The 27,743-nt window shown below is 37.8% G+C and overlaps 1 protein-coding gene across 5 annotated transcripts; it reads right to left on the reverse strand.

Moving 5' to 3' along the window:
- Window positions 1-5,761: 5,761 nt before the first annotated feature.
- Window positions 5,762-27,743, reverse strand: LOC105105196 (ADP-ribosylation factor-like protein 5B). 5 transcript variants are annotated; one of them, XM_064479423.1, is made up of 6 exons: window positions 27,612-27,743; window positions 19,047-19,107; window positions 17,316-17,463; window positions 14,729-14,812; window positions 13,265-13,416; window positions 5,762-12,178 (listed from the first exon to the last, which is right to left on the reverse strand). In XM_064479423.1, the coding sequence occupies exons 3-6, from the start codon at window positions 17,457-17,459 to the stop codon at window positions 12,130-12,132; spliced, it is 429 nt and encodes a 142-aa protein (XP_064335493.1). In that variant the 5' UTR covers window positions 17,460-17,463; window positions 19,047-19,107; window positions 27,612-27,743; the 3' UTR covers window positions 5,762-12,129. The 5 variants fall into 5 exon arrangements, with proteins under 5 accessions (XP_064335493.1, XP_064335490.1, XP_064335489.1 ...); XM_064479420.1 differs by lacking the exon at window positions 27,612-27,743 and adding an exon at window positions 27,250-27,601 and having other exon boundaries at window positions 13,265-13,374; XM_064479419.1 differs by lacking the exon at window positions 27,612-27,743 and adding an exon at window positions 27,250-27,601.

Raw genomic sequence — 27,743 nt, forward strand, 5'->3', positions numbered from 1 at the left:
GCTGCCTTGGCAGGGCCTGAAGAGGTTAAAGACAGGCCCAGATTCATCCTACAGACCTGTCACTGGCCAGCTGTGAGCCCTGCCAGGGAAGGGCCCTGCCTCTTTGCTTCTCAGTCTCCTCCTCCAGTAAATGGGGATGGTCATCAGATCTACCTCCCAGCTGGCAGCACCTAGCCCTTGCAGGGATCTTGGACACAGGGAGACTGAGGCCGTCCACCTATTCAGTCACTACCCTTTGAGACCAGCGGAAGCCTTCCCCCAGCAAAGTGCCCACAGGCACAGCGTTCTGTGCTGCCCTCAGAAGCGGAGGCCCAGGTTGAAGGCTCTCAGAGGCGGCTACATCCTGTCCCCCAGGGGGTCAGAGGTGCTAGTGAGGCCAGCGGTGGGGGGGGGGGGCTGCCATGCCCACCACGGTCACACAGGGGGAAGGGAACACTAAGCGTACAGCTAAGGAAACGGGCCCAGAGCAGGGGTGGGCGCGGTCGTCCTGGGTCATCCAGCCTGGGAGCAGTTGGACGGGCACCAGCACCCAGGATTCTCGACTCGCAGCTTGCTCTTAACTCGTCCCCGCTGCAATTCTGCCATGGTGGGAGGCCGAGGGGGTGAGGAGACCGCTCTAGAGAAGGCAGGCTCAGGGCACCCCTGGGCAGGGTAGGGGACAGGTAGGACAACAAGAGTTGCAACCCCCCTTGGACAGACCCCGAGGCTCCATCCCCTGGCTGGTGGCTGAACCTCGGGAACTAGCCTGGGGTGGGAGGCGGGCGGGCTCACCTCTGTGTGGATGGTGCGGCTGCCCTGGCTGGGGCAGGTGTTGATGCACAGGTCAAAGAGGACACTGGGTTCAGCCACCTCCAGGTTGGGGTCAGCATCCATGCCAGCTTCCAGCCCCTGGAGGCCCCCAAACATGACGAGAGCATGCCTGGCACCCACAGGAGTGGAGAATCACTGACTGTAATCAAGACCCACTGAATGCGGCCCCCAGAGCTCTTAGCAACCCCTCATACACAGTAGGGGCCCAGTGTGTACAGCTTTGCCCCCACCAGTCCCTACCCTGCTCTATTCCTCCTCCCCTGGCTATACCCACCTGAGGTTGGGAACCTGGGCAGAGGCCACATCTGAGCCTCGCTCTGATGTCCCGATGGTCAGGTCATAGCCGTCCTGGAAGAGAGCCTCAGCAAACACAGCACCTGGAGGGAGGCCAGCTCATTGGGGGGCCCTGTTCCCCACAAGCCACAGCCGCTTGGCTGTGTGTGTACCGGTAGGGTGGTGGTAGAGGTGAGGGAGGGAGGTGAGGGAACCACACTAAGCCCTTCACTGGGAAGTCAAGGAGTGAGCAGGCAGGGCAAAGAAGTGTTATCAGGTAGTGTTATCACACAGCAACAGTATGGGCTGTAAAAATGTTAACTCAAATTATACCCCATCTTGCATTTTTCCTAAACTTATTAAAAGCCTGAGTTTATATTAGATATAAAATAAGCTACAAGAATGTATTGCACAACATGGGGAATATAGCCAATATTTTATAATAACTGTAAATGGAGTATAACCTTTAAAAATTATGAATTACTAATTATATACCTGTAACATAATACTGTACATCAACTATACTGTAATTTATAAAATATGATATAAAATAAATGCATTAAAGATAAATAAGTACTGTGTGTGTGTGTGTGTGTTTTGTATCTGTATGAGATAATGAGTGTTAACTAAACTTTTTGTGGAAATTGTTTCACAATATCTATGTCACTGTGTTGTACACTTTAAACATACAGTGCTGTGTGTCATTTGCATCTCACAAAAAAAAAACTGAAGGAAAAAATTGATTAAATTTAAAGATGCAGGGAACAATTACATTTTCAAATTTATGACACTCAGTTAATGTAATACCTGAATAGTTTTTTTCTGTGGATAAGAGCCACAAATTGACTGCTTCATCCAAGTGAAAGCCTCTAGTTCATGGGTTTCAGATCATTTGGGGAAAGTAAATGTGGTCCTGTTTTAGTTTCCTCCTGTTGATATAACTGATCACCACAGATTAAGTGGTTTAAAACAACGAATACTCATTCCAGGACTGTCATCTAAAATCAAGGTGCCAGTAGGGCTGCATCCCTTCTGGAGACTTCAGAGGACAACGTTTCCTTGCCTTCCGCAGAGGTTCCCCGCATCCCTGGGCTCCTAGCCCCGTCCTCACCTCGCTCCAACATTTTGCTTTTGTCCTCACCTCGCCTCCTCTTGATCCTGATCCTCCTGTGCTTCCCCTCTGATAAGGGCCCTTGCGACTACATTTAGGTTTACCTGAATCACCCAGGATAATCTCCCCATCTCAACATCCTCTTACCACGTAAGGTAGTGTTGTCACAGGTTCTGGGGAATGAATCAGTACTTAACGTGAGCTAGAGGAGTGTCCAGAATCAAAACAGTCTATCATGCTGGTACTTGGCCACTTTCTCAATCAATAGTTATTTGGGAGAGTGTAGGGTAGTCACCAAGCCACTAACTAGGGTTGTCTAGTTTGGTTTCCCGGCATCTATTGGGTGCAGGAGATTCTCTAGGTAATCAGCCTAGTTTGAACCATCCTGGGTTTTGAGATGGTAATTCTGGGTTCCAGAGGTGCCAAAAAAGACCTGTCTCTGGTTGGTTGGTTCCCTCCTTGTAACTAACCCCCTTTGTATTCCATACTTTGTTAGGCCGGGGTTTTAATAAAATGAAGAATTTTTTTTTCTTTTTTAAGAAATTAATCTAAAACTTAGAAATAAGACAAAAAGATTACCAAACCTTTCAAAGTCATACTAGGACACTGTCCACCATGTCCACTGAAAGGTCATCTGATTTTCTAGAGGAAGATGTAACTGACTTCCTGTCAGTTAGGGCCCAGCCTCTACAAAGTTAGATGGTAACATGCAGAAAATGTGTTTGTAAGTTTTTCAGAGGTACGCTCCTTTGAATCAGCTTTTGTAGCCTGCTGGTCCCTTAATTATTGACTTAAATAAATCTTCCAACAAGTGATCACTATGTAATTACATAAGTTGTTTTTAACTTTTTAAAAATTATACTTTGACATCTGGTTTCTCTGTTTAGGAAAAGCAAACAATTTCCATCTTATGAAGCGTGTTCCAAGCAAGCTTGGGTTAATGATTAGAAAACTTCATGGGTATTAACAGAACTATACAAAAATTACATGTGGAGCTTATATAGGGATCTGTTGAGTAAATTTAACCATGTGATTAGCCAAAAGCCACTTACTGATACTCCTATATTTGGCCATCTATAAGTTAAGAAGTAGTGTGAAAAATAGGCAGAATACTAAAAAGACATTCTTGAGAGAATGAAAAAGCAGATAACATATCTGATAAATGACATATACAGAATAAATAACTCTTGAACTTAATCATAAGAAAATCTAATTAAAAATGAGCAAAACATCTGAACACTTTGCTGAGATATAAGGATGGCAAATAAGCACTTGAAAAGATGTTCATCATCATTTGTCATTACAGAAATGCAAATTAAACTCATGACAAAACACCGATTAGAATGTCTAAAATCAAAGAGTGACCAGGCCAATTGTTGGCAAGAATGGGGAGCAACTGGGACCCTTATACACCAACACTGGGAATGACAGTATACACAGTCATGTTGGAAAAGTTTGCATTTCCTGAAAAGTTCAATGTACACTTGCCATATACCCCAGTCATTCCATCACCAATTTTCTTAGTTTACCCAAGAAAAATGAAAGTAAATATTTGTATAAAAACTTACACATTAACAGTCCAGCAGCTCCATTTGTAGTAGCTAGAAACTGGAAACTACCCAAAGCTATGCTAGCAGGGAGCACCTAAACAAACTGATAGATCTATACAATGGAATGCCACTCAGCAACAGAAAGGAATGAACCACTGATACAATGAAATGAATAAATCTCAAAATAGCTGTGCTGATTGTATACAACTCTATGCAAGTAAAATCCAGCCACAGAAAGCAACTCAGTGGACATCGGGAGGTCGACAGTGGAACTGAAGGCAGGAATTACAAAGGACACTAGGAAAATTAGATTGATGGTTTGTTTCATAGGTGTATACACAACGAGGCTTTTCAATTTGTACACTTTAAACATGTACAGTTTAATTATGTGTTAGCTATAACTACATAAAGCTGTCAAAAAAAAAATAGGCAGGATGAAATCTTATTTGGGTATGAAGATTTCTCAGAAATTGGAATGTTCAGCCACTGAAGTCCTTTAGCATAGCAGAACTCTTATATTGAGATACTTGAATTTCCTAACCCTCTATACAAAACTTGAACTTTGTACATATGTGTAATTTTTCAACGTCTATCTCTTTCATCACATTCTTAAAGAGATTTGGGGGGAAAAGGAGTTTAAAATCACTACCTCAGAGGAATCTAACGAATATAATGAAAATTGCTTATCCCACACAAGTCAGATTAATTCTCAGCTTTCTAAGTAAGAGTACAACTTAACTACAATGTGTAGATTATCCCGACTATCTCTCAGTGGAGTACATACTCCAGTGTGTTCTTTTCCAACACCACTAAACAGTTCTCCAGTTCTCAGCAGACGCTGGCAGAGTGTCCTACAACTTAACTCAACTTTGATACTAATTACTTGGATATAGCATCAGATCCCACAGGTTAAAGGCTCAGTCCCACAGATGGTCAGCATCCCCTTCCTCCCTTCACAGGCCAATCCAGAGTTCAGATTGATACCCGTGCTTCCAACTGGATATAGATTGAAGGTTCCCATAATTCCCTCCTTGTGTTTGATTCATTTGCTAGGGTGTCTTACAGAGCACAGAGAAACACTAACTTACATTTTCCAGTTTATTGTAAAGGATGCAGAACAGCAGGTGAGAGGTAACACAGGGCAAGGTCCAGAAGGGCCCCCATGGAAACGGGGTGCACCACCTTCCCAGCACATGGATACATTCGCCAACCCAGAAGCTCATCAAACGTTGTTCAAGGGTGTCCAGAGCTTAAACAATGGTACCCTGCCCCACTTTCCCTTCCCAGAGGTTGGTGGGTGGGCTGAAAGCTCCAACCCTCCAATCACTTGGTCTTTCAGGTCACCAGCCTCATCCTGAGGCTGCCTAGGGGCCCCACCCTGTTACCTCATTAGCATAAGGTCAAACGGGGTACCTTATGAATAACACAAGACACTCCTATCATTCAGGAAATTCCAAGGGCTTGAGGACCAGGGGACAAAGGCCGTATATATTCCATTGTAACATACACACCTAAAAGAATAGCCTTCCTGCCATTCAGGCTTCTCCCCCTCTGGCAGGTGTACCTTCTGCTAGGCCACAGGTATTTGGACCAGAAAGAGTAACTGATCCAATGTGGGCAAATGAACAGCCACCTGGGGAACATGGAATTGTGGCTCAAAGCCTATGATAACCTGACTTCTCCCTTGTACAAAGGAGCTAGTAAACCTGGACATTATCTGCCATAGGACTAGGGAACAGAAAATAACAATCTAGTAGGAGACTGAGAAAGAAGAGATAAGTAGGAGAAAGATGAGGTCCTCGTTTCTCCTCAGCATTCCTGGGTCTCACTCCCAGGCTGTTCCAGAAATCCAGTGGTGTCCCCGACCTTGGGCTCCATGAATGCCTACCACCTCACTCAATAATAAAATTCCTCTCTGTTAGCTTAGAGGTTTTTATCACTTGTAACAAGACTGTTAAAACAAATTTTATCTTAAAAACAAACAAACAAACAAACAAACAAAACCACTAGGCCCACATCGTATTGGAAAAGTAATTATTTATTATGACAAAAATAAAACTGTTGACTGAAAACAAATGAATGTTACACTGTATTGCACCATGATTGCAAATGAGACAAAACCTGTCTAAAAAATGAACATTCCAGAGCAAACAGCATCCTTTCACTTGGGTAAGTAGGCATGCGAGCAACTCATTACAGCACAATTGCAGAAATAAAAAATCATGAGTACCAGCAACGTAAGTTTAACATATAGAAGCATTTCATGACAGTAATAAAGCTATTAAAAATTTAAATCATGTCTTTTCAACAACCCCACCATTAGAAGAACACACTTTGAACCGTTTTCAAGAAGCAATGATGTGAATGCATTAAGTAATTTGTTTGCTCTTAGGGTTTTATTAATGCTTTATATATTGGACCAGTAGCACACATCTCAGTTGCTTGAGTGGGATTAAGAAGCACAGTTCATGGTACGAAAGAAATTTTTTTTCCTCTGTACAATACTGGGGGCCCCCAGAGAGATCCAATTCATAATTCTGGCTTTAATACCATCTTCATTTGACCAAGCTCATTAGCTAAGATACTGTTACAGCATTTGCAGAAAGCCTGTAGCTTGATGGATTAACAACAGTTTGTATTTAAACCTTAAGAAATGAACATACATATAAATACAGACACTTTAATGTAGTTTTACATTCTGAGGAGAGAAATATACAGGGCCTGCTGTTTCTCCTTTAATGCTCTAAAGCACCAATTTATGTTACAATGGTGATGTGTGATTATAATCATTATATTCTGATTAGAACAAATGCCAAGAGCAAAGCTGTAACTGCTTTTAGTTTTAGTTTTAGTTTTTTAAACCATGCTCTGTACAATAGATGAACAGGGTAAGGTTTATAACTATTACATAATTGGAAAAAAGTCATAACCATCATTTTATTTCACACTTTTAATGAGATAGCAGCTAAACATTTTAAAAATTAAAAATGAAGTTTTCGTAACTACACTGAACAGTTTACTCCAAGAGAACCAAACAGGGACTGCAGAGTCCCTGAATTTCCTGAAGGAAAATGCAAGAAGATTAAAATGATTACAGTTGCTTATGAATAGGGCCAAAATATGCAAACAAATTGTACATAACCAGCGTCAACTGATAGTCATTTGATATCTTACCAACACTGATGGCAATAGATTCACAGTATAAATCAATCAATCAAATTTTAGGGTTTTTCCTTTCCCTTATTTGATTTTAATTAACTGTTGACTGAGCGCTTGCCCTTGTGCTAATGAAGACAGTACGTGGATCAGCTGCACCACATTAGCCCTGCTGGTGGTAAACGAGTAAAAGAGAACAAAATCTCCAAGGAACGCTATCCCTTAGTTGGGAATTTTGCATATTACTAATAGTTTAGGTGAAGGGGGTTTTTATGGGATGGTGCTACATTTCAAAAACTGGAGTAAAGCACCTTATGAACTGAAAAATGAGGTAACGTTTTAACTAAAGTTCATGAAAGAGAACATTTCCATTCTGCTAGAACTTTTCTATTCCAAAAAATATAAACAGCACATTTTATTTACCCATGTCTATGAGAAAAAGTAGATTATTGGTTTTAGAACAATGCAAAAGGTGCCTCTCTGTGACTAACACCCCCAAATTCTAGAAACCTAATCAGTCTTCAGTTCTTTGGCCACGTTGAAAATAACATAGGTCATCTGGTTCTACAATAAGACTGAATTTTCTAGTAATCTTAAGTGCCTTGAATGGGCACAATTCATTGTTTTTATTCAAATATTCTACTGAAGATTTTTTTACCTCATGGTCATCTTTACTATCAAGTTTTTTGTTTTGAGGTATGCCTCTAAATCTTCAAGTTAACATTTCTTATACATTGCACTAGACTATATACATTTAAAACTGACTTTACATCTGTGAAAGTGTCTTTTTTTCTACTCTAACTTTAAAATGAAGTAGCTGAAAAAAAAATTTGTTTTTTTAATTGGTCCTCTGTGTAGCTCTGGTCACCTGGAACTGTTAAAAAATACTTTTTTGGGGGAAAAAAAACCTTTTTGGGAAGTTGACTTTTAGATTTCAGTCTTCACAGTAAGCATAAATTAATAAGGATGAGACAGTACTGAAAAAACTAACCCTGAATATAACTACCTTCAGATTTATACAGACATTTGTAAAACATTGACATCCTGGCTGTATACTAGCCTTTCAATACTGGGAAGTCAAACAGAACTGAAGTTTGGGGTCGTCTCTAAAGCCAAAAAACTGAACAAACTTAACCATTTCCATTCAATTAGAAAAAGCCAGGAAATCAAGCAAGATACTTTCTAGAAGAGAGTATTCTCAACACACACTGGTGTTTTATAAGCAGCTTAATATTATCCCCTTAGCAATATGGCTTACTTTCTCTTTTGCACTGTCATTAAATTATAGCTCAATTTAAGTGGAGTTACAGTGACTAGCTGATAGTTTTATTTGACTGTATTCATACACTAAATGACATGATAGTGGGCTGGGAATCAAATAATAGAAAAGAATACATTTAATTTCATATTACATGTCTTTCCCTAGTTTTTGTTTTACTTTTTCAGTTTCTAATAGGGTATAAAGATTCAGGATTTAAAAACCAAACCAAACCAAACCAAAAAAAAAAACAAAAAACCCAAAAAACAAAAAACAAAACCATGTTGGTGCTCTAGTTAAAGTTCCTTGGTACAGGGAAAAACAGTAGGAAGGTCATGAACAACAGTAATTGTCTAAGGTCAAGCAGGTAATGGCTAAATTAAGATTCAAACTCACTTCTTCAGACAGCGAGCACAACACACAATATTCTACTAGATATAAGTCATGCTGTATCTTCGAGTGACTTTACCCCAACAAAATACAGAAGATCCTTTAGAATTGCACTAGATATGAAATGTTTTGGATCCAAAGCCACAGATGAAAAGTTAGACTCAGAAAGTGGTCTTCAAAGACAAATGTCAATGGAATTCATCTATTCTAGGCATAATATCAGTACATTTTCTTCTACTGATATTGTTTACATAGTTAAGAATTAAGAATGCTAGTCAGAGACAATTCCATTTACAATTTGTCCTAAGATACTACATCAAAAAGATTTTTCAAAAAATAAAGCTTTTATTGTTTCAAAATTTCCTTTGCTTTGTGATTCCCCATAAGTCTTCAGAGAATAGTTAACAGAACTGCCTATATCACTCAGTTTCTATAGGAAAATAATTATTTTCTTTATGCTATAGATAATGAAAGTTAATTTATGTGTAATCAAAATGGCTACAGGAGTGGTGCCCATTTAAAAATGATTTTTAACAATGAAATTTCAATCTGTTATCATTCCTCTAATGCATATAGAATAAAAATATACCTTTAAGCATACTAACAGAAACTAAAAGCAAAAATTATGTATTTAACCATCAGTTATTAGATTATAGGTATATTATTTCAGATTTTAAGAAATTAAATTACACTAGCAATACAAAATACTTAGTATGTTCCCATATAAAAGGGCTTGTTAATTCTAAAAGAGCTCTTAAATGGGCTTCAATAAGAAAGACAGGTTTAAATATGAAGAATGCAACATCCTCAAAATGAAGAAAAATGCCACATGTGAACTTACAAGGGTAGCAGTTACATTTCAGTTATACAAAAGAACATTAGAATTTAGTTTCTTCATCCTCAAATTAAAAACAAAATGTAGAATAATCTCTCAAAAGTAACGTGGGTGGGTCCCCTGCTTTTCACCACTGACTAGAAACTTGGCTAGGCAACTGATGGACTGATGGGTAGGGTGAAATTTGAACTGTTTCATTAATTAGCTGCTGATCTGATTCTAAAGAACAGGTATAATACAAAATTGAGAACTTATCTCAAAATACGAATGAAGGCACTAATGACAAATTTACATTTTTAATCAGACAATTATCTTATAGTTGGTTGACTTTCAATGAATGTCAGAATCAATGCTTTAGTGTTAGGTATGTGCTTGGGTCAAAACATTCTCTTGGAGTAAAGGGTAATCAGTTTTCCTATTACTGTAAGAGGAAACGTCTAATGAGAACTTCACACTTAAAAAAGGCTTACGTGAATTTCCTAATTGAACTGTTCCCAACTGTTGGCACAAAACCTAGCTGAATGCTGATTTCATCTTTAACACACAGCTAACATAAATCATTTCTAATCCAAAACCAACCAAGTACCCTTTAAAAAGGATTTAGAAAATAAATTGTATGTTCAAAATTAAATAGAAAACCCGAGTCTATACTAGTAGTTTGACAAAATAACACTTTCAATATAATGCTGATGTGGTAAAAACAAAAAACCAAAAAAAATGTAACTTGATGAAAGAATTGAACCAGCCATTTTCATTAGATACAAACTTTATAGTTAAGAACACATACAGGAGTATTAAATAATGCTTTTTCTCAGGACAGAATTAAAGAGAATTATCTTCAGTATTCATGGCTAAACTCTACAACCAAGATAGAAGTTCTGGCAAAGTGTGCTTTAGGTAAATGGTGCTTTCATAATTCCTCCTATCCCCACCACCACATACACACCACAGAGCATCCATATTATGTCTGCTTTTCTCTCATGTTCTTGACTATAGGTTACATTAAAAACAAAATGTATCCTCTACCTGGTATAGAATCACACAGAAAAAGGTTCAAAACAAGGTTAATGAATAAAAAGTTCCCAAAGCCCAGAAAGCTTTCTTCTGATCATTTTTCAGTTCTAGGGTATGCTACCACCGAATAGAAATCAGAAAAATGCTCCCACACCCAACTAATTAGACTAAATATAATAAATCAAGTATAACTGAAAACAGCAAAACTGAAACCAACTTCAACAAAAAAATTTTTCACTTTTGAATAGGTATTGATATTCTTATGAACACTGAATCCTGTTTTTGACCCAAATGAAGGAAAAGTACTGCAAAAATAAGGTATTAATTATTTTCTACATATGTGTTTTATCCCTTTCATCATGGCAAAATCACACATTTGAAATAAAGAGGATCAAAATCACAATACTGGTCCCCCCTCTTTAGGTGTGCACTGCTCAATTACTGTTTGTATTAGACAACTGCCTTGAAAATGTTTTAATGTTACCCAATAAACACACTTTTGATAGATTATGAGTTTTTCATTAACTATTTTTTAACCTTAAGAATTAACCTTAGTATATTAGTATATTAACCTTAAGAATTACAGTAAAATTCTCAAAGCTATGATGAAATTCAGCTGTTTCCATATAATCCAGCAAAAGATTTAGAACATGACAAATGGCAGACACGTAAGCCAATCACACTACAACCTCAAACATATTTAAGGAAAGCCATATTGTTTTTTAAGTAATATACTGCTGGTGGTAGAAATGCTATTACAGACACAATTTCCAACATTAAGAAATAAAATGAACTGTTCATACTTCTGCTTTAGTTACTATCCAAAGCAGATGTGGTGCCCACTGCAAATGGAACAAGGTTGTTTGTAACTGATAGTAAAATATATTCCCAGTGCCTTGTTTTACTTTTAGTGCTGGTATGTGCTCATAACCTCCGACAGTTACGTACGCACTGAATAATGTGACGTGCTTAAAATATTACATTTATTCAGAATATTTACCATCAAAGTTGGCCTTTGAAATAAATATTTTACCTTGATTAGTTTTGACCAAAACCGATCCTGTGTTGTAGGCAGAAAAGTGAACTTAATTTTAGATAAATACGCTACTTAATTTCCATGCTAACAGCAACTTAAAATTACTCCATGACTTGTAATATGGGGGAAGTTAACTCACTTAAAGGCAGTTTTCGTGATGTTTCATTGTCCTTACATACATCTTCTAGGCAGATTTCTTTCTCTATAATAAGTTCTGTCCAAAAGATAAGTGGCTTAGAGAGGGAGCCAGTGTTTTTAGTGCTGGGTAAGTCTGCAAGCAGTATCTGATGATTTCCACCACTACTCTGTCAAACCAGTAATTACCTGGTGGGGGGATGGGGTGGCCAAGAAATGAAAGAAATTGGTTATGAAAGTTATTACAATCCAGAAAACATTAAACATGTGACAAACATTTCTTACAAGGCAGTTGTTGAATAATTAGAATAAGCAGTCAGAGGAATTCTGTTGCTGAAAACAGGTATACATTATGTTCATCCAATTGAAGATTAGTGCATTAAAAAAAAGTTAAGAAAAAAATCTTTTCTGTTCCAGTTCAGCTGCACTTGATTCAAGTGTTGCTCATAGAGGTTTGTGTTGTTATAAATTAAACATGCTGCTTCCTCAGCAGCCAAAGGTACTAGGCAAAAATGTTCATGTCACAGAATAAATAGAGTAGATCTCTTTCAAGCCAAAAAGTTATCTCACACCAATCCGGGACGTCATCCACTCTAGACCTTGGCATAACCTGAGACAAAAGACAAAAGGAGTTTCAAAATGAAAAACTTTATACTTGAAAATTGAATGCATACTTATTTTTAAGTCTTACTCAAAAGTTGGTACTACAATAATTATTCACACACTGGAGTGACAACATTCAACTAATATTATACTAAATAGCCTTTTTTAAGTGGAAAATTCACACCAACAAAATGACCCTAATCAGTTAAGTAATGTGGGAAATTGCTTTAGTCTCACCTAAAGATACAGCTCTGGCAGTTTCGCCATTAAGATTGTAACTAGACCCCCCTTCCCCCGACTTTAAGATGAACCAAAACTGAAACCACTATAGGAAGACAGCAGAAACTTCACCTTACCCTCCTGAATGCTAAAGAATAGAGTGCTTACAGCCTAGTCTTAAAAGTACAGGTCAAAAAAGTCTACATGTAGATATATTACAAACTTTTTCTAGTAAGAGAAATGAGAAGGTCAGCTGGATCTGAGGATAAATAAGTTCCTGGAAATAAAGTGGGTAGCCCATATATAACCCACTGGGTTCTCCCTAGCCTACTATGTCCAAACTCAAATTTGCAAGGAAAGAAAAATATATTGGAATGGCATTTATTTCAAAAGTTTGTTGTTTGGAAGTATGCCTCCCAAAATGACTCCTGATAATAAAGGAGACGTCTTGTGGAAAGCTGGGAGCTCATGCTTAATTAGGCCCCTGCAGAAAATATGACATTTCTTTGAGGCTTCCTTTTTAGTTCAGGCAACAGTACGGTCTTCTCCCAGTTAGTAAATGATAAAAGTAAGACATGAACAATGACTAAAAACCTGGATTGTGAAAACTTAATTCAGAAGTTTGTTCTTGCCCTTTTTTGGTAAAACATTCTATTTATATTAAAAGTTACAAAAATTTGTCAACTTTGGTGAATTCTAATTTAACAATAGTAATTGACTATAATTATTCCAACCTTGTAAGCCTAAACACAATGAAAGCCACCTTTAATTAAGAACAAAAATGGGACAGAATTCAAAGAAAACATGCTGGCCCCCCAAAAGCTGAAAGAATTAGAAAGGAGCCAAACCTCCCCTCAGAGTGATGAGCACTTACCCTTCTCCTGTTAAAGCACAGCAGGACTGAATGTGCCAGGGGTGGTCCTTAATTGAACTCAGGGTGAGGTATTTAGAGATTTCGGCTGCTGTCATACACCCTTTCATATCCTGTTTATTGGCAAAGATAAGGACGGCAGCCTTCTGTAAATCCTGCAATCAACATGAAATATTTCTAATATCTGAACTATTACAATTCAAATAAACTAATGAAGCAGGAGGGTAAAAACACGCCCTACTGAACAATTATAATGAAACCTCTCTACTTTAAAATGATCAGGTACTACAATTTAAAAGTTTGATTGAAATAAATATAAATGACCTCAAATCACCATGACTTAATGATTCACTCTAACAAAGACAGATAAACTTACATAAGCTAGATAATTAAAAATTATTTTTCTATTGCTGCACCAAATGCGTCAAACTAAAAGTAAACCTGAATCTGAAATAATGACTTATAACTATATGAGCAATATTCCAATGGGCAAATACAGTACACACTGCCAACTACTACAGAATTTCTCCAAAATTTAAAGGACTGTACTAGAGGAGGGGTTGGGCAATACTTACTAATCTTTGTATAACCTAAGCTCACTGATTAATGCTCACTGCAGCACTGTTTATACTACCAAAATATTAGAAATAACGTAAATGCTCATTAATAGAATAGATCAAATGTGGTATATTCATACAGTGGAATACTATGTAGTTGTTAAAAGGAATGAACTAAAGCTGTATGTACTAACATAGATAAATCACAGTGTTGTGCAAAAAAAACCCTAAACCAAGTTACAGAAAGATTACACACACACAAATACACACACAATACCACCATATAAAGTTGTTTTATCAACATGGAATATTCTATTCTATAGAACTGATAGGTATATAAAAAAAACTAATAAAATTATAAAAGTATAATAAAAATATAAAAATACACACAGGAGTAATGATCACTACCTTTAGGATGGGAGAATTCTTTTAGAATTCTCTGAAGACAAGGGAAGGAAATCAGATTGGAGAGGTCTAAGATTTAGTATCTTATGTTGACTTGTGGGTACATGAATGTATTTTATTATCTAAGTCCTTTGTATATAAGAACTATTTCAAAAAATGATCCCAAGTTATTCACTAAGGAATTTTCAGCTTTAATAAACTCTAGAGGGAAAAACACTTAAATTTTCCTCTTTCTTGCCTCAATTTATCAGACTTTTTAAGGTATGGCTAAGTAGTTTGAAAAATATTTTCAATAATGGTATTAATCTCCAAATTAATGTGGTAGGCTTTATTAAGTTTAATAAAGCACTAAAATTTCTGACTTCAAAGCTTTCATCAATTTAATATATGAAACATTGTTAACAATAAAATAACTGACAGCAGAGGACATTAATCATTGTAAAAAAGCAAAACCTGTATATGGATACCTTACTCCATTTATTTTATGTTTACTTTCAAAATTTACCTCATGAGCCAACATTCTGTATAATTCTTCTTTTGTAATAGCTAGTCGTTCTCTGTCAATGCTATCGACCACAAGAATGATGAACTAGAAGTGAAAAAAAAAAAAAAAAAGAAAAGAAATTGAAGGGGATGTGAGGTGCTCTGCAAAACTACTCTAAGTGCTAGAAGTACTTTCTGTGATGGCATCATCATCACTATAAAATGGCCTACTGCGTTTTCATCATCAGGAGCTTACTTTATACTGAATCACATCAAGCAGCAAAATCCAAATGTTAATAAGAAAAATAACTCATAATTCAACAAATAAAAACCATGCCCAAGTTTATTTTCAAATGGTGATGCTTGAATGTATAACATACCCTAATATGTACTAAGATTTATTTTAAAATGCAGGTAATAAAAAGTAGTTTTTAAAAAGAAAGTCACAGTAATTTAAGTAACTTTCACTAAAATTTAAAAGTACTCTGTATTCATTCAAGCAATCGATAATTATGTTTAAGACAGTCTCCTGCCTCTTAGAAAGAGGCTGGTTTCAAAGAAAAAAAAGAAACACATTAAAAAAAAAACTAACAAATAAGACATTTTTACATGACAATATCAACAATAAAAGGGCAAGAAAAATGTGCTAAGTAGAAATATACTTGGGTGTTAATAACATACTAAAGATGCAGGTGAAATTAAAGAGTGCAAGGAGAATAGAAGAAAGCTATTGGTAACGGTGTGCATGAAAAAAGGTGAAGGTAATACATTAAAAATAATGTATCTTTGATAAGAAAAATAAGAAGATAAAGTGAGAAAGGGCCCCTAAATGGAACATCTTATGCAGAAGAAAAAACTAAGAAGTGAGATGAAGTGGTTTGAAGAGTTACAGAAGAGAAGTGATGTAAAAGAAATCGAGACAGGAAGGGTAGAATCAGATTATTAGATGGCTTTAAAATTAGGGAAAGAGACAACTATAGGAACCTGACTATAAACTGAGAAAGGGCTGAGAATGATAAAAGATAAGAAAATAGAAAGGATAAATGTAAGAAACACGGCAAACTTTCTTATGGGGAGGTAACTATAAATTAATAAGAGGAAGGCGTCAGGAATTAATCAACAACTTTGACTCGCTGTATTAAAATGGAGACATTTCAGCTTTTGAATGGTCCCTCCATGTAAAGAATTGAAGAAGCAAGACAAGGGTGAACAAGGCGATGGGAGAGACACCACACAGATGAGAGCCCTACAAGAGTCTAACTGCCAGCGCCTTGTGCTATGCTGGTGGGCTTACATCAGAGGCCAAAGGTTCTTTGTAGTAATTTCTATACTTTTGTAGAAATGGTTTATTTAAAGAACATTTCATGCAAATGGCATCAGTAATAATGTACCTCTTTCTGGATCCATGCAAAGTCTTCTAAAGTTCCAGCAATTTCAAAAACTACCACTTAGTAATGCTATAAATATACGTGGATCAGCCAGAACCAACTTCTACCTATTCACCAAAGATAAATGTCCTTTTCACACTTGGAGCTAACTGCCTGCTTTGAAAACATTCCAACAGCTATGCTGCAATGTTGTTCTTTCCTTCTCTCTAACAAATTTTTATTTTGGAATGTTATTTTACTGCAGAAAGATATATTAAGCTAACCTATAACCATAAATATTAGCTTCCCAACTTATCTTCCCTGCAAATTAAAAAAAAAAAAGTGCTCCCACATCTGCTGAACATCTATGACACGCTATCTTGGTGTGACCACTCGTACACTGCACTGGACTATATATGCACACACACATATGCTATTACAATATAAACCTAGAGGAATACATGGGTCTTTTTTAAAAGGCAATTTATTCACTCAAAATTCCTTGCATCAGTAGTCCACCTCCTCTGCACTCCCACCCCTCAAAAAACACTCAAGTTTTAAGAGGCTTCCATTTAGAAAAAATAATTAATTTTGTGTACCTCTTCACAAAGAAAAATTATAGACCCAAATGTGCATTAGTATTCCTAGGGACAAACCTCTCTCAATCACACTGCACAGTTTAAAACAAACAAACAAAAAAACCTGCCTCTAAGAAATAAAAACAAAAGTAGAAGATATTCCAGATTTGTTGTCCAGGTTGACTGTGAACTGGGAAAATAAAATAAATGACAAGAGAACACTGGGAGGGGCTGGCCTGCATATCCATTTGCTTTTCAATTAAAACATCATACTCCCAAAATTGTGAATGCTCAGTTTCATATTACTTAAAAATCCTGTATTAAATTACACTTATAATATTTTATTCCTCCCCTAACCAGGGCCTCTTATAAAGCTGGGAAAGGTTACATAGTTTATTCTACTGTCCGATTTCTCCAACAATGGAGCTCCAACAGTATCACCCTGAGGGGCCGCCGAGAGCGAGCCTGACTACAGGAAGCACTCCACTGACGACAGCCCCCGTTACTCCTCCCGCCTGCCCTTCTCTTCTACTTGAGGACCTCACATTCCTTACAAAAGAGAATCTTATTGAAAGGCAGATGTCACTATGCCTTATGTCCAGTCTGTTCTCTGGGTTTACCCCTTGGCTGTTTTCACTCAAATTCAGAAGTAACTGTAGCGTACCTCGGTGTTTGTGTAATACGTGTTCCACGATGACCGCAGGGACTCCTGACCACCAATATCCCACATGAGAAAATGAGTGTTCTTCACGACTATTTCTTCAACATTGCTTCCTATGGTTGGAGATGTATGAACCACTTCGTTCATTAAGCTGTTAAAAGACAGACACCATAAAAGCTCTTGTCAATCCCGAGAACCTGAAGCACATTTTCCCTGTACTTTTATATGAATCAACCTTCCTTACTTGCATCAGTGATGGTAATCACTAGCAACAGAAATGGAACCCTGGAGAACATTTGTGCAAACACCTAGACAGAGAACAAATCCCGAAGGAAGGCTGTTTTTTTCGTTCTTTCAATGGAGTAAACTACAGGCTTGATCTGGATAGGAGGCAACTGTGTAGCCAAGTTGCACTTCTGTGGCCAAAATTCCAGTAGCCCCCGTGCCCTGTTACCAGCTAGAGCAGAACCAATGCCCCATCCTGAAAGAGAAGGTTTCCAGGTGACTGTCATCAACTTGCAAAGTAGTCACCGTTGCACAGTAGGCTGTCTATAATTCTGAAGACTTTTTATGTGAGAAAACAGACCCAGCTGAGGCATAAAAATTAGTGCATGCCTATTAACCAAAACTGCAGTCTTAAAAAGACCTTGGGCAAATGAAAATGTACGGATTGGAATGCTGATGCTCCTATCACATGTATTATCAGAATCACCAGTGAAGCTACACTAATTAATTAATTCAACAAATACATATTTACCTATAACACATCAATACTCTGGTGGAAAAAGCTTATAACTCTCTCTTGGGTTTTATATATATGTACATATATATTTTGAAGCTATGGGCAAAATTACTTCAACAGTGATGGCAGGTTTCTGAAATGTGATGTGATGTCTAAAGGTTAAGTCATATTAAAATACATCACGGCCAATGAATGAATGTTAAAAAAAAAAAAGTGGTTATTAAACTCTGAAACAACAAGCCAGAAGTTGGTAGCTTTTTAGCAAAATAGCTGAAAATACATAAGAACTGCTTACGTGAAAGAACTCTCAGCTGCTACACTTAAGATGCGGCGCGGAGAGGTTAAGAGCCACACAATGGTGCGCGGCATTTAGTAACTATTCGTTACAACGTAGGGACACAGATTCATTTCCATTGCTTAACAAGGATCATTTCTTTGGAACCAAAGATAATGGGAGGTCATCTGACAAGGGGATTGATGGCCTGTTAAAATTTCCTTAAAGTATTAAAGTGTTTCTCTAAAAGGCTCAAGCCTCTTCCTACTGCAAGCTGCTAAAGCAGTTATTTTCAGGGGCGATCTTCATTTCTGGTGAATTGCCAAGTCTGGAAATGTTTAAAAATTCCAGAGCTATTAGGCAGCAGAGTAGCAGTAACTTCCTAGATAGGTATCTGTCTAGCCACATGCACCTCAGAGTGGGAAGACCTAAGTGAAATGCACTTTATCTCTTCATTCCAGCACAAGAATGTGTGCTTCACTTAGTTTTAGTTTAATATTAATTCTTTCTTTCAAGGCTGGAAAAAGACATGTTTTTGAAGGCTGTAGCAAACATAACAACAGTTTACCCTATTCACTTTTTAATAAATTTTGTGTCTGGTAGAAGACAAAACCACGTGTCTTAAGTTTTCCCATTATAATGGTATCTCATTCTAATTATACAAAATTAGCTCCAATAACTAAAATAACAAAAACCTTAATTAAACCCACATACTTACAATTGATAAAGAATGGTGGTTTTCCCTGCGTTATCCAGTCCCACTATGATTACTTTGTGTTCTACAAAGAGAAAGCAAACCATAAACACTTAACACTGCTGCATACTTCAATTATGTGCTTTCAACAATGATTATTAGTTAGCTCTCTAATGAGAATCATTCACTGGATATTTATGCCTGGATTAATATATGGAAAGAGAGCTTTATGATGTCAAGGCTACCTGCCTTAAGTGAGACAATCTAGTATGATATTCTTTTCCATCTCTTATAAATAAAAGAATGTGGGAGATAGAGAAGCACAAGAGGATTGCATCACTTATACTGAGTTTGGGAGGAAAAGCCAAGACATTAAGGACTTAAAATGTTAAGTACAAAGGAATAAAATGTTTTACACACCTGTTTGCCCTCTACCAATCAAATTAGCTTTTTATCAAGTTTTTAAATCCAAACACCTGGATGTTTTCCCTTACATGTACCAAGATTTTTTTTTCACTTAAAAAAAAAAAAAATCCAACTGAAAGCATAAAACTGAAGTTTTCCCTGTCAATAACAGGCACGTAATTTCAACCAGTTTTCATTCCTTCCATTAATTTATGGATAAATAAGCAATTACAAAAGAAAATAAAAACAAGAAATCTCTTCAGTTCCCTCCTCCGTTCTGCTGCTGTGCACTAAAAACAAGCCACTTCATTCTTAAGGATTTTTAATGCCTGTCTAATTAGTCTGTTAAGTGGGAGATGTTCTGAAACCTCCTTAGAACAGTCCAGACACATTCTTTTCTAGATTTGAACCTACCTATACAGAATATTTTGAAGATTCCTCCTCCCCAGGGCAGAATGCTCAGAAAGTGACCAGTGAACCTCAACAGGGTATGTAAGGAAGTCACATAAACCTTCACACAACCAGCTGATTTGTGGTGAATGTTCTGACACATTTCACAGCAGAACCCTGCTGCTCTTGTTAACCTCTGAAGAATGTCAAAATTCTGACTATACACCTCATCAAGTATTAGCTGATATTCCTACCCTAAAGTGTCAATACGCATCAGTGAAAAAAAGGGGCCATAATTCACAGACAAGTTCTCACGTGGTCACTTTGGACATCTTATTTCACTAGAAATCTCTTCCCGGAGACCAAGCTGCACCTCTCCTCCCAGCAAAGGTCTGAGAAGAGTATTTCCAGTGTTACTCATGGATGCACCTCCAGAGCCAGACACAAAGCATGTTTGTTTATATTAAATGAAGGAAAAGGTCCAATCACAGAGCTTTTGTTTAATTTTGACCAAGTGTTTGCACAGAAGTTTCTCTACAGGCTTGGCTGTGGTGTTTATTCTCCTGGATTTCCTTAAAAGCTGGCTCATATATTTTTGTAAGCAAGGAATAAAGATTATACAGGATGAAGCTTCAAAAGAAAATCAGTAACCACACGTGTAGACAAATACGGGTAAAATGGCTATCAAGAAAAATGATGAAGGGGGAGGGTATAGCTCAGTGGTAGAGCACATGCTTAGCATGTAGGAGGTCCTGGGTTCAATCCCCAGTACCTCCTCTAAAAATAAACAAACCTAATTACCTTCCCCCCACCAAAAAGAAGAAAGAAAAATGATGAAAAAGGAATTTTTAAAAATTAAGTGAAAGAAAAAAATCAAAGAAAAAAAGTTTATCCCCTTACTGACCCCTTTTTTAACTACACTCATTTTGAAATTTTAGTACAGAATACCAAATAATGTATATAGACTAACATGTGAAAAGTATTAGAGAAGCACTAAATGCTGGCAGTTAACTGGCAGTTAAATACTTCACAGTGTTACTGTGAAATAATACGTTAACATTTATTTAATCACGTGAAAATTGGATATTGTTAAAATGTGTGATGAAACGACCAACTTTTAAGATATAAGAAATTCCCCAAAATATCATGCAATAGGGATTGCTACCTTCTAGATACATGATGTCTGCGCTAAGACTGTCATGTGATGAGAACAAGCTATACATAACAGAGTATGTGAATGACTCTAACTAAACAAACAGAAATGCCCTCTGACAAAACCACGGACTCCAAACTGGAATATCGCACATACAGAAAATCAGTTTGCATTATTGCAAGGGGGTAGGCAGTAAAATGTCTGAGATGACGCTACAGTCTGAGACCTGAAGGCCTAGACAGCAATGAGGAGGTGCCAAGCAAGTCAGCCTCTTGAGAGGGAGAGGGAGAGAGAAAAAGAAAGGGAGAGAGAAAGAAAGAGAAGGAAAGAAAGGAAGAAAGAGAAAAGCTATTTTAAAAACCAAAAAACAAGTAATCCTGCCCTATATTATACTTATTATAGAATCATAAAATATCATGGCTTGGAACAGACCACAGAACTTGAGCTCTGCTCCTTCCCTCCCACCTCCACCTCTTCATCAACAAAGGCACCACCTATACAGCAAGTCTGAGGAACCCAGGTCTCCAAAAATGCACAGAACTACTGACCTGGCCCACTTGGCAGATTTTATAGATATAGAAATTACAGGCCTGTGAAGTTGGGGAGGGGGGGAAGCTGCTATTTTCAGCAAAGATATACTTCAGGAATAAAGGCAAAATAGACGTTTTCAGATAAAACCACACTATAAAAATGGTAGTTTTTCAGCTTGAAGGGCAATTATACAAGATGGAAATTCAAAACATGAAAAATAGTAACGTGGGTAAATATAAGAAAAATTTACTCTCTTTAAAGAACGTGATTGTCTACGGCAAAAATTATAACACTGTATTGTGCAACTTACAACACACATAGACACAATACAAACATGTAACCTGTATAAAGGACTAGAAGAGGGGAGAGTACAACTCCATATATAGTTTAAAGATTCTTAAAACTTCCAAGCGTTACATTATTAACCCCTAGTAGCCTTAGACTGCAAAAAGGTAAGAATGTATGTTGCCTAGAAGGACCATCAAAATGATGCAAAATGGAATTTTAAAAAAAGGCAAAAAATAAAATAGAATTCTTCAAAAAAAAAAAAAGTTAACCCAAAAGAAAGTGGGAAAAGAGGAATAGAGTAATAACAAAATAAAACAGAAATGGGACAAACAGAAAACAAATGATAAAACAACATTCCTTAACATCTAACCATATCATAAATCCAACCACATCAATAAATTGGGTCAACATTCCAATTAAAAGAGAATTTCACCCTAGATAAAATAAACAAGATCCCAACATATGCTCTCTAGAAGAGATACACATTAAGATATAAAATATATAAACAAAATTAACACCTTAAACAAACATTTATAGAACATTGCATACAGAATACATGTTCAAGTGCAAATGGTACATATACCAAACAGACTATTTTGATGAACTATTAAAGTCCCAATAAATTTGTAAAAAAAAAAAAAAAAAAAAAAAGGAAAGCTTACAGAGCATGCTTCTGACTGAGACAGGAGGGAAGAGGGCAGGGCACAGCCATTCAAGGAATGACAGCAATTAACACCAAAATGGCATAAGTTCAATTCCCATTAGGCCTTGAGTCTCAAGATGGTGGGAGGTTTGGCTTCTAGTAGACCTTGAGCTTCATTATATCCTCACTGTAATATATCAGCATGAATAACACGAATAACATGCCCACAGGCGCCAAGACAGCTCCAAGGCTAATTGTAAAAGGTCAAAGAGTGGGCAGTGGCCAAATTCCCAGGAATCCCAGACCCTTCCCCAGGGTAGTTAGGATGGTCCTCCAGCCAGTTAACTTATGAAGCTAAGGAGCCCATAAAAACTGGCAACAGGGCACCTTGTGGCCCCCTCTGGCTCCCTCCTCTTCAGAGATGGCCCGCACTGTCTAGGGAGTGCGTACCTACTCTTACTTTAACCTAAGCACCCAACCCACACACCTTGTGGCCTTTCTCTTGGTGAACAGCCTACACTCTATGCAGTATGTATCTCTCTAAACAAATCTATCTTTACTCAACTGTGGCTCGCTCTTTAATTCTTTCCTGCTTGAAGCCAAGAACCCCCCCACTCCCCACCCCCCCCCACCCCCCCCCCCCCCGGCCGGGCAGGCAGGTCCCAAGGGCTCAACCGAGGACCCTCCTCACACCCCACATACTTTTCCCTGCATCACAAAAACAAATATTTGGAAACTGTAACAACACTTGTAAAGATTCCATAGGTCAAAGAAGAAATCAAATTTTTTAATGTTTCAAACTAAATGAAATATATTAAAACCTGTGGAATAAAGCTAAAGCAATAATTAACAGAACAGTTACAGCTTTAAGATGTTTACAGATGAAAGGAAAAAGAAGCAAAAACAATGCCACACACCCAACCCTTAAGAAGATGGGAAGAGGGGAGTAAAGTAAACCAAAAGTAAGCAGAAGGAAGTAAATAAACAACAGGAATTAGGAAGAGACAATAGAGGAAAAAATCTCTTCTTTGAAAAGATTAACAAAATTGGGAGAAACTACTTCCAAAATGTACCTGAAGTCATTGCAAGAGAAGACAAAGTCTAGAGATAAAAATCAAGGACACAAATGAACTTATTTACAAAACAGAAACAGACTCAGAGAAAACAAACTTATGGTTACCAGGGCAGGATGTGGGTGGGAAGGGATAAATTGGGAGTTCCAGATTTGCGGATACTGTCTACAACATATAAAATACATACACAAGTCTCTACTTAATAGCACGGGGAAGTATATTCAATATCTTGTCATAATCTATAATGAAAAAATAAAAAGGAATATATGTACATATATGTCTAACTAGAATATTATGCTGTACACCAGAAATTGATAAAACATTGTAAACTGACTATACGTCAATAAAAGTTTTTTTTAAATCATTTGAGTTTCAACAGACTCCAAAGTAATCCACTGGGAAAGAAAAACCTTTAGCAAATTATACTGGGACAAGCAGATATTCTTCTAAAAAATTAATAAATCACAACCCCTACCCACATAACCCCCAAAATAATTTTAGATGGCTCATGGGCCTAAGCATAAAAGCTAAATCTTCACCAAAATAAAAAAATCTTCATTCAAAAATGTTAAAAAATAAACAAACAAAAAACTCCATTCAGCAAAAATCCCCATTAAAAAAATGAGTAATAATAATAAAAAAAAGACACTGAATAGGGAAGCCATGGTAGAGAAAAAGGGGGATATTCACAAAATGCAGCTTATAAAAGACTCCATTCCAGAATACATAAATAAATATAAATAGCTTTTTGACCAAAAAACAAACAAAAAAATCCAAAACAAAAAAATGGGGAAAGGATTTGCACATGCTGCAAAAGAAGATACACAAATGGCCAATTAGCACATGAAGAAGTGTTTAACATCCAAAAGTCATCAAAGAAACGCAAAGTGAAAGCAAAGTGAGGTACCACTGCACACCCAACAGACTGACTGACATTAGGATACTGGCAACACCACATGTTGGTAGAGATGTGGAACAATTAGAAATGTCAAATGTTGCTGGTCGAAGTACAAAAATGGTATAATCACTTTGGAAAATCTAACAGTTTCACTTACTACAACCTATTATGATGCAAACGAAGAAACAAACCATAGTATATTTTCATGCAACAGAATTATTTCCAACAGATCTATGAGGAAAGTTTCCAGTGAAGAGCTAATATAAAAATAGAAACAGAAGGGGAAAAAAAAAAAAAAAAAAACTTAAGACACTTAAAAGACATAGCACTATGAAGCAATGCCACAAGAATTTTAAAAAAAAACAGCAAATAAGAAAAAGCATTTAAAAATTAAAAATAAGATAGGTGAACCAAATATTCAAAAGATTTGGAAGACAAAGGAAATATCCCAGAAACTTATTTTTTTTAAAAAAAGTGAAAGTAAAATGGAAAAGAATATCTGACAATCAATTTAGTACCATATGACCAACAAGATTCTCAGGAAAGTAGAAATCCTAAATAGTAAAAAAGAAAAAAAAAAATTCCTAGAATGGAAAAAAATGCAACTTTGTGTTAAAAAGGTGCAGAAGGCCTAGCACAATGAATCAAAACATTACATAACAGGGCACAACTCTTTCAAATTTAAAAACGCCAAGGATAAATGAAACATTCTAAAATCTACTAGAAAGACTAAGAAAAAAAAATCACAAAATACTGGTCTTAACAATACTAGAAGCTGGAGGACAACGACAACATCTTCAAATTCTGAAAGAAACATTTTCCCAACTCAGAATTCTATATCTAGCCCAATTATAAATTAAAAGTGAAGACAGACCAAAACATCTTCAGTATTTGAAACTGCAGAAAAATGATCACTTTGGAAACCTTTGCAGGAAATGTCTGAAGCATGTGCTTCATCAAAGAGTAAAGCAAGAAAAACATAAGTTCTAATCAAACAGAAAAGGAAGGGAAATTCCTAGAAGGATAGCAAGGACATGTCCAGAACAGCTGTGTACCAGGCACAGAGAGGGACACAGGTCCAATTTGGAGCAGGATGGAACACTGACCAGGCAGGGAGGTGTGTGGACAAACTTGTAGGAGAGCTTCTGTATAGCATGAAATGAGTTAACCAAACATACAAAGAAAATTAAGGCAATGAAATATTAGTTACTCTAGGGGAAAAAAGGTGTAGGAAAAAGGGGAACACTGCAGCACAGCAGTAACTAAACTTTATAGTGACAATAATGAAAAGACAGAGTATGGATTAAGCCAAAATACTATATAGGGGTGATAAGGGAAAAGGGCCAAAGTATTTTCTGTTCTGCTATAAGAAATAATTAGTACACCTGAAATAAATATAATAGTTGATCTTATCAATTTTTAAAAAAGACAAATTATACTGTTTAAAATTTCCATATATGCACATTATCCAGAAATATCAAAGTATATACTAGGGAAAAAAGGGTAAGGCATTAAAGAGATTTGACTAATATATATCATTTTCAGTTTAACATTATATAGCTTTTTTTTTTTTAAAGAATGTCTATGTTACTTCAACACAAAATTTTTATGTTGAGAAACAAAACAAAAAATTGAGTATTTTGTATTGGGGCTACAACAGGTAGTAAGGCAAAGTTCATGCCTCAGTGAGTTTCTATTGAAAGAAAAAGACAAGTAAACAAATAAGCTTATACGATGACAGGGATAACTGTTACTCAGAAAAATGGTAAAGACAGAGAGACTGCGTGTCAGGGTGGTAAGAGTGGTCAGGGAAGGAAGGCAGGCAATATATGTGTGTGTGTCTATCTTTATTAACCTTGAAAAAAGGCTATTTTAGTATTCTTATCAATCTACGGCACAAGTGAGCTAAAGCCATTTCATTCTCTTCATGACTTATAAGTCCGGGAAAAACCCCCCCACCATATTAGCAGTAACAAATTGGCCATAAAACACTGCCTTTTTTTAGGCCTGGGCATTAAATGCAAAATGAAACTAGTTGAGTTTTTAAACTGGCTTCAATTACTGAGAAAACATTCTGTTAAAAGAATGCCTAAAACTTTACCTATTGCTGGCCCTTTTTGTATGGGTAAATTTTCTCTCTTCAGAAGGCATCACATCTGATTCACTCTGACTCAGAACAGGTTTTACAACTTCTTGGCCCTTTGGTCTTGCAAGTTTTAGATGTCTCAGAACCAGTTCTAGACTAGTTATGGACAAGCAACATAGTACATGGAACCAAAAGCATTCAGTTTTCCAGCACTGAAGAGAGGAATAATCGGTTTGCAATGAAGATTTCCAGGAAACCCGTGAACCTCTACAGGACAACATATTCCCGAGTCCTGGTGAGCAGGCGAAACAAGAGAACGTGAAGGCGCACGGGCTTGAAGAGCAAGGCAGAAAACAAAGCACTAGTTTTAAAAAGTTGATAGGTTTAGGGATAGACATTTATCCTCGGGCAGGACACTTAGGATGCTTAACGAGAGACGGAAAAGGCCCTCCAAGTGCCTCCGGGTATCATTAGGTGCTTTCCGCTTTCCTTCACTAAAATCCCCAAATTCTTGGTTTGGCTCTTTGGAGACCAAATGCCCCTTTTCTGACTCTCCATTTCTCCCCGTCATCACGTCTCTCCAGCATCTACTCCCAGCCTAAAATACTGAGTTTTTACCCAACCCTCTTGACTGACTAACTCACTTCTCTGCGTCTCAGAAGGCTAGTGTCCACAACAGCCCTGCCTCCTGAGCTGTCCCCTTCGGCGGCCGGACCCACTTCCTCCGGTGCCAGCCGTTGGGCAGCTCCATCCTTCTTACCTTGGTTACAGAAGAGGCTCCACAGTTTGGCGAAGATCAGCCCCATCACGAGCGCCCGGGCGGGCCGCGGGGTCCCTCAGCAGCAGGTGCCGCTGCGCCGGGCCCCGCACCGCGGCGCTGGCCGCGGGGATCCGAGGAGAAGCCGACTGGGACCGCGCGGGGAGGGCACTGGCTGGCCGGGAAGCCGCGGCCGGCCGCCCAGCTACCCGTCAGGAGGCGCCGCGCCGCGTCCCTGCCCGAGCGTCCTTTGTTCGAGCCCACTGAGCCCAACGCCGACCCGTAGTCCCCTCGGTCTGAGCCCACCTACCCACCGGAGCCTCAGCCAGTCCCAAGCCCGCCTCCGCCCCGCCTCCGCCGCTTACCCCGGAAGGACGGCGCCGGACGTCGGCGGGCTGATGTCACCCCCGCCTCCGACGTGGCGCTTCCTCGGTTTCACTTTCGGCGGGCGAGCTTCCCGCCTCCGGATCGCGGGGCGGCGGGGGGAGCGGGGTGCG

This window comes from Camelus dromedarius, chromosome 26 (assembly GCF_036321535.1).
Source record: "Camelus dromedarius isolate mCamDro1 chromosome 26, mCamDro1.pat, whole genome shotgun sequence".
NCBI classification, from domain to species: Eukaryota; Metazoa; Chordata; class Mammalia; order Artiodactyla; family Camelidae; genus Camelus; species Camelus dromedarius.

Excerpts from the sequence above, each read along its gene's own strand:
- LOC105105196 (XM_064479419.1), bottom strand. The coding sequence starts at position 27,295 with ATGGGGCTGATCTTCGCCAAACTGTGGAGCCTCTTCTGTAACCAAG. Across the intron at positions 17,464-19,046 it reads ACCACCATTCTTTATCAATT|CTTAATGAACGAAGTGGTTC; the intron begins GTAAGTATGTGG and ends GTCTTTTAACAG. Across the intron at positions 12,179-13,264 it reads TGTGCTTTAACAGGAGAAGG|GTTATGCCAAGGTCTAGAGT; the intron begins GTAAGTGCTCAT and ends CTTTTGTCTCAG.